Here is a 15,765-nt window from a genome sequence, read left to right as displayed (position 1 = left end):
GAAAAACTCATTATTATTATTACAGGGAAATGTTATCATTGTAGCAAGCAGTGAAATGTTACTGTATGTTTTACTTTTTCATCATTGTGGCTAACATACTGTACAGGTTGGTTTTGCATGTTTCTTGTTATTCCCATATTGGACAATAGGTGGTGATATGGGCATGTATTGGAACTCAGAGGACACATACAGGAATCATCCAGCTGTAACAGTCATCCATTGTCCAATGCCAAGGCTGCAATGCCCAATGGTTTTCTCAGATGTCCTTTTGCTGTTTGCGAAAGCCATGGATAAACTGCCTCAGTAGCTGTGTGCAGCGCATATCCAATCTTCAAAGAAAAGTGAATGGCTCAAACAAGATGTATTTTTATGTGCTTTGACATTAACCCACTACGACACAATCCTAGTCAACCCAAGAAGAACCCAGCAGCAGCAGCTAAACAGAGATTTCTATAGACACAGATCTAGTCAGGAATCTAAATGAAAGCTAAATTACTTTTAGGCTATGAGCCCTTTAAATGACAGGGTAAAGAGTGACAGAGAGAGAGGGGGGAGAGATTTATCTATAAAGAGGAGAGAAGATTAAAAGCCTGACTGTGCTCTACTACTGTACTTAATCAGTCTCTCAATGATCTCACAATGAGGCCTGTGTTGGAGAGATCTGAGATATTCTCACATATTACTTAAATATGGACTGTAATAGTGGAAAACGGCATCTCTCAGAGTAAGGAGTCACACTAAAAGCTTCCCTAATTCAAGTTTTGGTGCCTACTTATTTAGGCAAGGCAGCAGGCAAAAAAGCCATAAAACCACCACTTAACATGAGATGATTTATGATTGGATATTTGATGATGACGCTACTCTGTGGATGGAGGAAGCCTTGTATCCACTGATTTAATATGCCCCGGTGCAAGGCGGTGCTAACTAATCTTTTGGACTCGTGATGAACGGTAGGCTTTCTTCTTTTGGCAAGCCTAATGTCTCATTACCATGTCTAAACCACATCTCCTACTTCCTACTGACCAAACAGAGCAGGGTGGGGGCAGTAACACAGCTGTAGAGGTAGTCAACATGAATCAACAAAAACATCCATGTTGGTAAACAGTAAACACTGGCCGTAGTAGGAGATTAGAACCACTCTCTCCTGGATACACTGACGGATGCCCTGGAATGTGTGGAGGGTAAGATTGGTTTTCTAGCAGAATCTGCATAATTATGGTAAACAAGGCTAATTTGTTGAGCTAAGAGTAATTTTGGAGGCATAATGCTTTATCATGCGAGGACAGGTAAACATAATAATCAGAGTGCAAGGATAGAATAATGAGTTTTTATCACGAAATAAAACAGTTTTTAGAGACAGTGACTTAAAAAAAAATATATTTATATTTTTTATTAGGATCCCCATTAGCTAACGCCGTAACGCTAGCTAATCTTCCTGGGGTCCAACACCAATTAACAAGACATTACAAACAACCACAATCAAGACTTCACAAACATTCAACAAGTAGACAATACAGATAATTAAAATACCTGACAGGAAACACATTTAACATTCAGTTGATGCTTTCTATTTGCTGTCCAGTCATATGGTCTATCACATTAGATGTTCTTTTATTCTTTTCTTGAAGGTGGATTTACTTTTTGCCTGAGAAATATAGATTGGTAAAGAGTTCCGTTCAGCTATAGCTCTATATAAAACTGTAGATTAAGGCAATTTGTCCTTGGCTTGGGTTGTCTTAGATGCCCTGAATTTGCCTGTCTGGTTTGGTGGTTATGCGTGTTGCTAGTATGTACTACTCTAAGTGTGATAGGACCAGGGATTGACCATATAACTGGACAGTACTCTAAGTGTGATAGGACCAGGGATTGACCATATAACTGGGCAGTACTCTAAGTGTGATAGGACCAGGGATTGACCATATAACTGGACAGTACTCTAAGTGTGATAGGACCAGGGATTGACCATATAACTGGACAGTACTCTAAGTGTGATAGGACCAGGGATTGACCATATAACTGGACAGTACTCTAAGTGTGATAGGACCAGGGATTGACCATATAACTGGGCAGTACTCTAAGTGTGATAGGACCAGGGATTGACCATATAACTGGACAGTACTCTAGGTGTGATAGGACCAGGGATTAACAATATAACTGGACAGTACTCTAGGTGTGATAGGACCAGGGATTAACCATATAACTGGACAGTACTCTAGGTGTGATAGGACCAGGGATTAACCATATAACTGGACAGTACTCTAGGTGTGATAGGACCAGGGATTAACCATATAACTGGACAGTACTCTAAGTGTGATAGGACCAGGGATTGACCATATAACTGGACAGTACTCTAAGTGTGATAGGACCAGGGATTAACCATATAACCGGACAGTACTCTAAGTGTGATAGGACCAGGGATTGACCATATAACTGGACAGTACTCTAAGTGTGATAGGACCAGGGATTGACCATATAACAGGACAGTACTCTAAGTGTGATAGGACCAGGGATTGAATCACCTGATTCAGTGTGCTAGATGTTACATACTCTGAAAATGTTCTTGTAACAGCAATTCCCTTACCCATCTCAATAACAATATTATCTATGTGTTCTGACCATGATAAAGTAGCGTCCTAGTAGTTTTGTTTTTCTCACTTGCTCTACTTGCATTCTATTCATCGACAAATTCAATTGGGGATCATCAGCAAGCATACATCTTGAACCAAATACAGTACATTTAGTTTTAGAAACAAGACACTGTTGTTCTTCTTGTGCATCCTTCCTCTATGTACTATACACCACAGGAGCTTGGTGGCACCTTAATTGGGGAGGACTGGCTCGTGTTAATGACTGGAGTGGAATCAGTGGAATGGTATCAAATACATCACAGACACATGGTTTCAGGTGTTTGATGCCATTCCATTTGTGCCGTTCCTGCCATTATGATGAGCCGTCCTCCCCTCAGCAGCCTCCTGTGCTACACACATCATAATTGACGAGTATATAGGCTTATTATGACCTTATTATTAAAACATCAGAGGCTTTAATATCTTAACTCCAGAGAACCGGGCTAAAGGCCCTTAACATACTGATCAAAGCACCTTAAAACTCCTCATTTAATACCCAGGAATAAAGACGCAAACTTCAACAGCACCAGTCCAGTAAATACGCTGGCAGAATTTTGAGCAGTGCTCTCTCTCTAAAAGGTTTGGCTATAAAAACCCAGATCCTTTCAAGGCCTTTCTACTTTCCTCCATTTTAAAACCCAAATCTCTTATTATACGAATCAAAACACTCTTCAAATAATCCCCATAGCATTTTAATGAGGGACAAACCTTTTTTGGGGGGTGGGGGTGGGGTTCCCTAATAGGGCTTTCTCTGTTTCTCTTTCCTCTTCAAGACATGAATGAATAATTTATTAGCCCCAAACAAATTGTATACATGGCACCTCAACTTTTGCTAAAGCCGAGGCTCATGGATCAGAACCAAGTCAGGCTGGAGAATAAATAAAGCTTTGTTAGAAATGCCAGTCAGCGGATGAAGGGCTATCTATCTATCTATCTATCTATCTATCTATCTATCTATCTATCTATCTATCTATCTATCTATCTATCTATCTATCTATCTATCTATCTATCTATCTATCTATCTATCTATCTATCTATCTATCTATCTATCTATCTATCTATCTATCTATCTATCTATCTATCTATCTGTCTGTCTGTCTGTCTGTCTGTCTGTCTGTCTGTCTGTCTGTCTGTCTGTCTGTCTGTCTGTCTGTCTGTCTGTCTGTCTGTCTGTCTGTCTGTCTGTCTGTCTGTCTGTCTGTCTGTCTGTCTGTCTGTCTGTCTGTCTGTCTGTCTGTCTGTCTGTCTGTCTGTCTGACTGTCTGTCTGTCTGTCTGTCTGTCTGTCTGTCTGTCTGTCACACAGTGAGTCAGTGACAAATTCAATCAATCTAGTCATTGTCCTGTTGGAAGGTGAACCTTCGCCCCAGTCTGATGTCCTGAGCACTCTGGAGCAGGTTTTCATCAAGGATCTCTCTATACCTTGCTCTGTTCATCTTTCCTCAATCCTGACTTCCAGTCCCTGCCACTGAAACACATCCCCACAGCATGATGCTGCCACCAGTAGGGATGGGGCCAGGTTTCCTCCAGATGTGACGCTTGGCATTCAGGCCAGAGAGTTCAATCTTGGTTTCATCAGACCAGAGAATGTTGTTTCTCATGGTCTGAGCAGGCTGTCATGTGCCTTTTACTGAGAAGTGGCTCAGTCAGAGTGACCATCGGGTTCTTGGTCACCTCCCTGACCAAGACCCATTGGCCAGTCGGCCAGCTCTAGGAAGAGTCTTGGTGGATCCAAACTTCTTCCATTCAAGAATGATGGAGGCCACTGTGTTCTTGGGGACCTTCAATGCAGCAGACATTTTTTGGTACCCTTCCCCAGATCTGTGCCTCGACACAATCCTGTCTCGGAGCTCTACGGACAACCCCATGGCTTGGTTTGAACTTTGACAAGCACTGTTACAGTTTTTCTCAGTCGCTTTGGTGCATTTCTTAGATCAAAAGTGTAATTCTTGATACTACTTGTACAAATTCCAAATCATCTAGTCACTTGTGCACATCATTAAAGCAATTTCTTATTCCTTTGAACAAATTGCAATTGATAATGTACAAGTGTCAGCTTTTTTCCACATTATGAATTGCTCATGTCATGTTGATCAAAATATAGTAGATGGTTCTCTGTTGAATAGTCTTACCCCTCAAAACATCTAGGCATTAGTTCCTTGCATAAGCCATTACATGCAAAATTGTTGAACTATTTGTCATAAACTGTCAAGCATAGTTTTACACATTTCTATTGGACCTTTTGTACAAAAACGTGAATTGATGAATCGTGCAGGTGAAATTGACCCTCACTCATGAAGGAATGTAAAGTGTTAGTTCAACCAACAATCAACCAGTTGTCTAAATTGCTCAAAGGTGCATCTCATGAAGAATCAATTGGCAAGCATATATAGACAGACCACAACACAGAGTTGCAATTTTCCAATAATGGATGGACCAGGAAACGAACAGGGTCAACAGCCAAGAGGAGGAAGAAGAGGAGCAAGGATGCGTGGTGGAAGGCAAAACAGAGGAAGAGGCAGAAGAGGACATAGGCGCATATCTGATGACATAAGGGCCACTATTGTAGACCATGTTGTCAATCATGGCCTTACAATGGCTGAGGCGGGTTGAAGGGTGCAGCCGAATATTGGGAGATCAACCGTGTCCTCAATAGTTCAAACGTTTCGAAGAAAGAACAGGTATGTCCACCAATGTACAGTGCACTGTTACTGTATATAAGCAGTATACTGTATACTTCCTACAATGCTTCATATTACAGTAGTCCACTTGTATTTCACAGCATACAGAAATATACTCTATACAGATACATACTGCACCTTACATGCACCCACCTGTATGTTTTACAGTAAAATGTGTGTTCGCATAGTTTTTGTCTATGTGAAAGTGTGCGATGCATCACTGCATTTTTCCCCACATAGGACTGCAAGATTACCTCAAACCGGTGGCAGAGGACGCCTTTTCACACCTCAACAGGAGGAGGCTATTTGCACCATGGTCTGAGCAAACAATGCCATGAGACTCAGGGAAATACAAAGGACCATTATAGAAGACAACGATGTCTTTGAAAACATCCATACGGTTAGCATCTCAACCATCGACAGGGTGCTGCATAGAAACCAGATGAGTATGAAACAGCTGTACCGTGTACCATTCCAAAGGAATGAGGACAGAGTTAAGGAGCTACGGTACCAGTATGTACAGGTAAAACATATATCTATGTAACTACTTTACAGCAACATTTTATAGTGACACATAGTACAGTAAGCATAAACTGCACACATTTCCATTGCTGTGGAAGGAACATGCAATATATGTACATTTTATGTCACTCTTCCTTACCAAAACAAATTCAACTGTGTTCTGGGATATAGCGTATAATGGAGTTGGAATCAAGTGAACCCTCTCACAACTTTGTATACGTGGATGAGGCTGACTTCAACCTGACCAAATGCAGAAGGCGGGGTCGGAATATCATCGGTCACAGAGCTACTGTGGATTTGCCAGGCCAACGGGGAGGAAATATCAGCATGTGTGCTGCTATTTCGGAGCATGGTGTCCTAACCCATATCCCCCTTATAGGGCCATACAACACCCAGCATCTACTCAACTTTTTAGAGACTCTCTACAGGGCTCTCATCCCTGATGATGAGAGGGGTCTGTTTAGAGAGGATTTTCCAAAGTATGTGGTCATTTGTGATAATGTGAGTTTCCATCGATCAAACATCATAAGGCAATGGTTTGTGACCCACCCGAGGATGCTCGTAGAATTCCTCCCACCTTATTCACCATTCCTTAACCCAATTGAGGAGTTATTTTCAGCATGGAGGTGGAAGGTGTACGATCGTCAGCCACACACACAGATGACCCTGCTGGCTGCAATGGATGCAGCATGTGAGGACATCACAGTAGACGCCTGCAGAGGATGGATAAGGCATTCCAAAAGATTCTTTCCACGTTGCATTGGAAGGGAAAATATCCGGTGTGATGTGGATGAGAATATGTGGGCCGACAGACAGGAACGTCTGGATGTGTAGAGACAGCACAACAGTGCTGCGGGCAAAGTTGTGGTTTCCTGTGTTTCTTTCTAATTGAGTTTTTTTCCTTTGTGCCCCTTGGGTTGTCCAGTCTCTTTCAATCAATAACCCACATACAGTAATATGTAAATAGTACTGTTGAAATTGATATATGCCATAGAAGTGCAGCCTTGTGCTTTTTCAATACAGTAACTGTCATCCAAACTGTAGCCTAAGTTTACATCAGGTAATACTGTCAAAGTACACAGTTACATTGACAACATGCCTAAACATTTTGACGACCTTGTTCGTGAACAATGACTCAATGACTTATCATTCTGATGACACTGACATGATCATTGGCATAAATATTTACTTTTGAGAGATGTACTAAGGATTTTTAGTGACTGACTAGCTTTAGAAACATATCTATTGTATATTGCAGTTTGTACAAATTGTTCTGAGAAATGCACTTATTATTTTGCACACTGTGGGACTTTATACATACAGGTGTGTGCCTTTTCAAATCATGTCCATTCATTTGAATTTACCACAGGTGAACTCCAATCAAGTTGTAGAAACATCTCAAGGATGATCAATGGAAACAGGATGCACGTGAGCTTAATTTCGAGTCTCATATCAAAGGGACTGAATAATTATGTAAATAAGGTTCTTTCTTTTTTTTTTACACATTTGCAACAAAAAAAAACTTTTTCGCTTTGTCATTATGGAGTATTGTGTGTAGACTGAAGAGGAAAAAAATAAATGTAATCCATTTTAGAATAAGGCTGTAACATAACAAAATTTGGAAAAAGTATTTGCGAATGCACTGTACATGCACTACACTACAAAAGTATGTGGACACCTGCTACTCAAACATCTCATTCCAAAATCATGGCCATTAATACTGAGTTGGTCCCCACTTTGTTGCTATAACAGCCTGCACTCTTCTGGGAAGGCTTTCCGCTAGATGTTTTGAACATTGCTGCGGGGACTTGCTTCAATTCAGCCACAAGAGCTTTAGTAAGGTCGGGCACCACAACCCCAGGTGTTAGATGGAGTTGAGGTCAGGGCTCTGTGCAGGCCAATCAAGTTCTTTCACACCGATCTCGACAAACCATTTCTGTATGGACCTCGCTTGTGCACGGGGGCATTGTCATGCTGAATCAGGAAAGGGCCTTCCCCAAACTGTTGCCACAAAGTTGGACGCACAGAATCATCTACAATGTCATTGTATGCTGTAGTGTTAAGATGTCCCTTCACTGGAACTAAGGTGCCTAGCCCGAACCATGAAAAACAGCCCGAGACCATTATTCCTCCTGCACTATGCATTCGGGCAGATAGCGTTCTCCTGGCATCCACCAAACCCAGATTCGTCCGTCGGACTACCAGATGGTGAAGCGTGATTCATCACTCCAGAGAATGCATTTCCACTGCTCCAGAGTCCAATGGTGGTGAGCTTTACACCACTCCAGCCAATGCTTGGCATTGCACATGGTGATATTTGGCTTGTGTGCGGCTGCTCGGCTATGGAAACCCATTTCATGAAGCTCCCGACGAACAGTTCTTGTGCTGACGTAGGCAATTTGGAACTCGGCAGTGATCAAATCAAATTTTATTTGAGTGTTGATTTTTACGCACTGTGCGCATCAGCACTCGGCGGTCCAGTTCTGTGAACTTGTGTGGCCTATCACTTTGGAGCTGAGCCGTTGTTGCTCCTAGACGTTTCCACTTCACAATAACAGCATTGACAGTTGACCGGGGCAGCTCTAGCAAGACAGAAATTTGACAAACTGACTTGTTGGAAAGGTGGAATCCTATGACGGTGCCATGTTGAAAGTCACTGAGCTCTTCAGTAAGGCCATTCTACTACCAATGTTTGTCTATGGAGATTGCATGGCTATGTGCTCGATTTTATACACCTGTCAGCAACGGGTGTGGCTGAAATAGCCGAAACCACTAATTTGAAGGGGTTTCCACATACCTATGTGTGCAGGGTAGCTACATCTCTTATAAATATGTTATAAGTAGGGTGACCACATGTCCTGGATTCTGTCGGACAGTCCCATATTTTGTCCCTTTGTCCTGCACCAAACAATCATGTCCCACATTTTATCAACACATTCAAACACCACTAATTTACAAAAAAAGGCCGAAATGTCCCGTATTTCAGTCAGACATTCTTACTTGCATCTTTTGCAGCAGGGAGGAAGAGGCAAAGCGAGAGGTTTCACTCTCACCAAAATTAGCCAAAATAAGCCCGATGTGTTTCTATGGGCTTATTTTGGACCTAAACTTGTCGCCTGCCTTCCCATCTTTGGGACAACGACTGCCATAGTTAGGGCGGAGACATGAGCATCTCGTCATAATAGATCTGTTTGCAGTCATGTTGCATTTTTTTTTACAAGATGTATATCATAAGGATGTGGTACTGGGGATGTTAAACACTTCTCCAATCGTTGTTGAGATCTGATATTCTGCTCAGCGCAAGGTGAGACGTAGGCCAATGTAATATTGTCAATCAATCACATTTGTCAAATCCTTTCGGTCTAAATTCCAGCTAAACTTGTAAAGAACATTTAACTACTTACAAAAAGCCTGCTTCTGATGAAGAGCTACAAAAGTAAGTAAATAGCCGTATTAGACTGAAAAGATATTAGGTGATTTCGTTCAACTTGTTTCGTTCAACTTGTTTCGTTCAACTGCCAAAAAAGAAATATATCATGCTTTTGTCCTGCATTTGGGTATTTTAAATGTGGTCAACCTAGTAATAAGTGATGGTATCAGATTCGAGACATTTGTTGCGTCAAATGGGACCCTATTCCCTTTAAAGCGCACTACTTTTGACCAGGGCCCTGAGCCCTATGGGCCCTGTTCAAAAGTAGTGCACCATGAAGGGGATAGGGTGCCATTCAAGATGCATCATGTTGATTGGGATTGCATGGTAAGTACTTTGATCATGTATCAACCCATCAACTTGTCACCACACAGCCACAAGCCAAACAGACAACAGCATGCTTCCCTGGCTCTGTCAGCACAGCAAACCCCTCTCAATTCATTAGGTGCAGTCATAGCCGTGGGAAGTAGTTTGGGGGTGGGGGTGGTGCAATATTCTTTTGGGGGTGCTGGAAAAAAAGTTTTGCCCGCGCTGCAGAGGAAGAGGTTTCGCTCTCGCTACTCTTGTGGCTGTTATCTTCGCACACTGGGAGTCCTAGGGACTGGGAGTTCATGGAAAAAGAATAACAAGAGTAGCCCAAGAATTAAATGGCCACCTGTGGTTTTTTGGCCTTTCTATCATGGTAAGAGCCAGCAAGGGGTTAGATGTGATCAATAAAAGTCTGTCAATTCTACAGTGAGTCTATTCATGCTATGCAATAACTGTTTTGCAAATTGCAGCTCAGCTCTGTAGGGTTCTGAGGTTTAGGAACAATCACAACTAACAGCGCTGCATATAGCCATGCTGTTATCGATCTGCTCTTTTTAGAGTCATTGATGGGTTCGCTATTCATGCATGAAAGAGCCCTCTTAGCAGTGAATAAACAATGATAATCAATTTCTATGAGGTGTTATTTTCCTGCCAAATCTATGGGATGGGGGATTCATCTTAGAGCAGCCTTCAACCGTAAGATGGTAGTATAATGTGTGAGTGTGAGACAACCTTTATCAAAAAGACAACTTTGGTAACTGAGCAAACAATAGCTACAGAACCTGCACTTTCTGTACCTTCTATAGTTAGAATGAATGCTGTGTTTAGGGAGGAAAAGATAGCCTGGTCCTAGATCTGTTTGTGCTGTCTTGCCAACTTCTATGTCATTGTTGGCAAGACAGCACAAACCGATCTGGGGCCAGGCTAGTGTCTAGGGACAAAAAGATAGGAATCAAAGGCAAACCTTTGTGGGTTGGGTTCATTGTGCTTGTCTCTTTCGTGTTTGATCATCCTGTAGCGGCCGATCCGGACGTCCGGTCGAACCACCTTCATCCCGTTGAGGGTGATCCTACAACAGAGGAGTCATGCTTTAGAAAGAATCCGTTAAAATGTGCGTCCCAAATGGCAGCCTATTCCCTACATAGTGCACTACTTTTGCCAAGAGCCCTATGGGCCCTGGTCAAAAGAAGTACACTATATAAGAAATACTGTCAGTTGCCAATTGGGAAGTCATAACTGCTCCAAAGCAGCTGTAGCAATGCCAGCCATGATGAGACACTGTAATAGCAATCTCGAGTTAAGCTTCAGCTGTAATGCAACAAAAATGGGGTAAAGCAAGGCACTGACTGTAGACAACCAATCTGTACAAACTAAAGCCTATCCTAGACCTAGATGGAGGAAAATAAGAAATCATATTCATTCACGCAGCAACATGGAACCATGTGTGTGTTTGGGTGTTTACAATGTTTGGTCCCCAAGATGGGATGAAATGGTTTTATTTCACTCTGTAATGCTCTGATTCATTCTAAACCTCCTGTGTTATTGGTGCAGCCAAGCCTGACAGTTTCTATCTGTGGGCCTCGCACTTACTGACTGACAAACATACAGCAAAACACATTGCTTCTGCATCCCGCCATCAAAGCCTCATTAGCCCAGATGAGAAGAAAATGCCAAGCGAGTCAAAGAAAACATTTATGAAAACAAATTCAGTAGAACAGATTGAAGAGAATCCAGGCTCTTCCCATTAAGTGTCTCTTAGCTTTCCTGAAGAGACCAGCCTAAGCCGCCATGCTAACTGTCTTGGAAAACAAAGCCATTTGTTTGAGTAAAATGCTGCTTCCAGCTGCTTGATTGCTTGAAGAATGAGGTCATTAAAATATCCCCCCTTGCCTCTTTATCCGTATGAAGCCCCTGGATTTAAAAAAATGACCCTCCCTGCATTTGTCATGTGAGCGTCACGTTGCTCCAGCTGGGTCATTAAGCTAGCTTCTGCCTCTCTCTCTGAACCTCCCTCTTTCTCTGGAGTACATGGAGATCAATAACATAAACAGTGTGTGTTTGTGCGCACGTGAGTGCGTGTCTGTCTGTGTGTGTGTTTGTGTCCGTGTGTGTGTGTACAGTAAGGGTGTTTCTGTTGTGTTAGAGTCTGTGTGTTTTCTGCAAGTAACAGGAAGGTTTGGTAATACATAATGCAGAGAGTGGATTCAAAATATTCCCCTTGTGTATTCTTGACCCAGAAACAATAGCACTAAGGATTACCTGTTTTAAAAATCGTATAGGTTAAAATCAAATGTTATTTGTCACATGCTTCAACAGTTGTAGACTAACAGTAAATGCTAACTTATGGATCCTTTTTCAACAATGCAGAGTTAAAGATAAAAAAATGCAATAAAAATAGATATAGTGTCACAGTGAATAACAAATAACAATGACGAGTAAAAATAACATGGATATATACAGGGAGTACCAGTACCGAGTTGTATGAGGTAATTGAGGTAGCTATGTACATATAGGGGCGGTAGGTAGTCTAGTGGTTAGAGCGTTGGGCCAGTAACTGAAAGGTTGCTGGATCGAATCCCCACACTGACAAGGTAAAAATATTTTGTTCTGAACAAGGCTGTTAACCCACTGTAGGGTTAAAGTGACGAGGCAACAGTATAGTTAAGACAGTAGCAGCAGTGGGTAGCTATTTAGCGGTCTTGTTTAGAAGAACTGGAGTGGGTGTCTGGGATGATGGTGTTGACCAGTCTTTTAAAGCATTTAATGGCTATAGATGTGATTGCAACAGGGCAATAGTCATTTAGGCAGGTCACCTTGGCGTTCTTGGGCACGGGGACTATTGTGGTCTGCTTGAAACAAGTTGGTATTACAGACCGGGTCAGGGAGAGGTTGAAAATGTCAGTGAAGACACTTGCCAGCTGGTCAGCGCAGGCGCTGAGTATTCATTCTGGTATTCAGTCTGGCCCCCCCGGCCTTGCAAATGTTAACCTGTTTAAAGGTCTTACTCACATACGCTACAGAGAGAGAGATCACACAGTCGTCCGGAACAGCTGGTGCTCTCATGCATGGTTCAGTGTTGTTTGTGCCACTGACTTAGTCTGGCTTTAATTCCAGTTTGTCTACAAATTAATAACTGAAAAAACTAGTTAAAGTTAAAGAATAGCACTAAACCGAATAAAACTTTAAATGTACTTTAAATATTATTTAACTTATATTTTTGGTTGAGATGGAGACGTGCATCCAACTGGAATTAAAGGCGACTAAGTCAGTGGCACAGATGGAATTATCCAAGCAGAGGATACATCTCCTTCTAATGTTGATATTTGGTTGCGTTGACAAACACAATTCAATATCACTAAATATCATTACATTTGAAATCAACCAGAGCTTGAAACCCTAGGCATATTGTATTGTCTATTTTTAGTTGAATTCTGGGTTGATTTGAAACAATATTGATGACTGAGAAAATTCTATATAGGCCTAAATAGCATTATTAATGATATATGAGTGTTAAATATGGTCACATTTAATTTTCTCTGTTAAACCTGCCCTTTGGAATGACTTCGATAGTAACAGTGAATCTATTTCGTTTTTAAGTGGAGATCTCTCAACAATCATTCTCACGATAGCACAGTCAGGGACAAATATCATAGCTAAGCAGGGCTGGGTTTGGTTAAAACCCTGGATGAGAGACCAAAGGGTAGCTATAGATAGATAAATTCTCCAGTAAGAGGTGCTGCCCAGCCTATTGTATTTTGTTCTGATAGCGGATATAACGTTGAAGATCTGACATTGTTTTAAAGGTATAAATTCAACATATTTTATACAAGGTTTGTCTATTGAAACTTGGTTACCATGATGACATAATCCTGTGGTTGAAATTTCATCCTCAAAACAACCTGTTTACGTGGATGACTTTTTTTCAAATCCAATGTATTTTCCACGTAGATTCCATGTCACAATATGTTGACAAATTACATTAAAACAACATTGATTCAACCAGTTTGTGTCCAGTGGGATGGCTCTGGTCAAAATTAGTGTACTGTGTAGGGAATATGATGCCATTTGGGATGAAGCCTACTGTATGCAACAGGGTGGCAGGTAGCCTAATGGTTAGAGCGTTGGGCCAGTAACTGAAAGGTTGCTAGATTGAATCCCTGAGCTGATAAGGTAAAAATCTGTTGTTCTGCCCCTGAACAAGGCAGTTAACCCACTGTTCCTAGGCTGTCATTGTAAATAAGAATTTGTTCTTAACTGACTTGCCTAGTTAAATAAAAATGCAACCAGAATAGGTATGTATACCTTGCTCATTTAGGGCATGGCAGAAGCTACTAAAACTAACTGGGTCTGTGTTAAATACTATATACCTACATGATTATCATTCAGTCCAGCTGGAAACTGAACTATTCAGTGACTTATTTGGCTTCAGGACATTCTGTAGTGTTAACTGTGGTTTCAAGGTATCAGGTTGAAAAAGCTTCAACCATCTGCAGTGATTTCAAGGAGATAAGGGGGCAGGCAGGGGGATGGGCACAGTCTCAGCTATATCTCCCAATCAATGGTTAGGCTTGGCTGGGTAATCCAGGTGTGAGTTAATCAATACTATGGTACTTAGTTTGCGGAGTGAGCTGAGGATGTTGGGTCCTTAAGGACCACCAAGTGTCTGAAAGAACTTTCAAAAGAATTGATTTAACTAGATTTCTTTTTACCAAAAGAAGAATGGACAGACATCAGGAGGAGGTAAGGCATGCATTATTTTTTTTACAATTTCTTTACTTTAGGACAAGTTGAAGAGTAAATATTTGGACACGTTCTGGGAAGAGTCTCCACCAGAGACCTTGAATGATTGCAAGATGTAATGTCCATGACATGAGCTGTACTGTATGAAACATGGGTCAACAACATGGGCCTCTGACAGGTTTTCTTTATAATTTACTGTTCTGTTTAGTCAAAAGCCATGGGGATCCATGTGCTGCTGCTGCACCCTTCGACTCATTAGCTTGACTTCTCTCCTCCATGCCTTCACATGCTGCTGTCTCAGCCCAGCGAGCACACAAAATTGGCTCAATCGTATTGAACAGCGCTGTGTGCCAAGGATCTGTGGGCCCTTTCATTCTGAACCAGATACCTTGAACTCCATCAAACCTTTTCAAAACTCTCAGAGGGGCCATGATGAAGAGAGCATTGAGCGATATAATATAATACAAAGCATTTTTTTGGTAGAAAGTAAAAAGGAGAGGAAAAACAGCCCTCTGACCTTTCACAACAGATTTGTCTATATCTGTTCTTCACTCTGCTTTCAGGCACAATGTCATAAGATTTTCTTTGTTGAGAAGCAAAATATCTGTTTTCCTAAATTAACATTGCCATTGAAAGCAAAGTATTATTCAGGCTTAGAGAAAGGAGAAGAAACAGAAGTAGGATTACATTGTCAGTTGTGTGTATGGTTGATGTATGGTTGATGCATGGTTGATGTATGGTTGATGTATGGTTGACATTACTGCAAAATGGTTTCTCTCTCTCAATACATACACATTGCAATAGTTGTTCCTTTGTTGACTTCCTTTGTATTCTCACATTGCCACTGATATCATTCACTTTCTGTGTCCCTGTTAAATATTTCAACAAAAAATAATTGTTTTCCTGAGTCAGTGGTCATTTTGATACAGATGTCTGGACAGCTAATTTGGCCTTGTCTGCCCTTTTGATTGAATTAATGAAGAATTTCTCTAGCCTTTTAAAACTTTCTCTCCAGTCTTTCTTAAATGCATTAGACTCTTGGAGTCCAGGGGAATTGGAATCTGCGGCATTACCTCATCAGAACCGAAATGAATGGAGTGCTGCAGAGAATGAAGCCATTGGGGAGAGATGAGGAGATGAGTGGAACGAACCTGAAATCGCTCATGTTGGATTGAGTGTGTGCTCTGTCTGTCTTGCTGACTGCGGTGGTTCAATCTCTGCTGCCTGCCCAATCTCTATCCACTCCCTCCTGTCTCCCTCTAATTAGAAATAGCCACACAAGGGCAATCGAGAAATGAGAGTCCTGCCAAAGCTGGCATTTTTCTCCTGTATCTCCCTCCCTCTATTAAAGACAGAACGCAGTAGAGTGACACTGTGCGCTATGTAAATGTAGAATAGATAGTGTCTGGACTGTTGATGTTTGTTAGGGAAAATCCTATGATAGTTAACGTATTTAC

At 41.5% G+C, this 15,765-nt stretch overlaps 1 protein-coding gene across 1 annotated transcript in view; it reads right to left on the bottom strand.

Annotated features, from left to right (window-relative positions):
• LOC120055875 (beta-1,4-galactosyltransferase 2-like) overlaps positions 1-15,765 on the bottom strand; it is a 137,451-nt gene that overhangs the window by 166 nt on the left and 121,520 nt on the right. Inside the window, exon 6 of the mRNA XM_039003906.1 lies at positions 10,533-10,637. Within this exon, the coding sequence (XP_038859834.1) occupies positions 10,533-10,637 (105 nt within the window). The remainder of the gene's footprint in view (positions 1-10,532; positions 10,638-15,765) is intronic.

This window comes from Salvelinus namaycush, chromosome 11 (assembly GCF_016432855.1).
Source record: "Salvelinus namaycush isolate Seneca chromosome 11, SaNama_1.0, whole genome shotgun sequence".
NCBI classification, from domain to species: domain Eukaryota; kingdom Metazoa; phylum Chordata; class Actinopteri; order Salmoniformes; family Salmonidae; genus Salvelinus; species Salvelinus namaycush.
The sequence above is the reverse complement of the archived record's forward strand: the minus strand, read 5'-3'. Positions and strand labels throughout refer to the sequence as shown.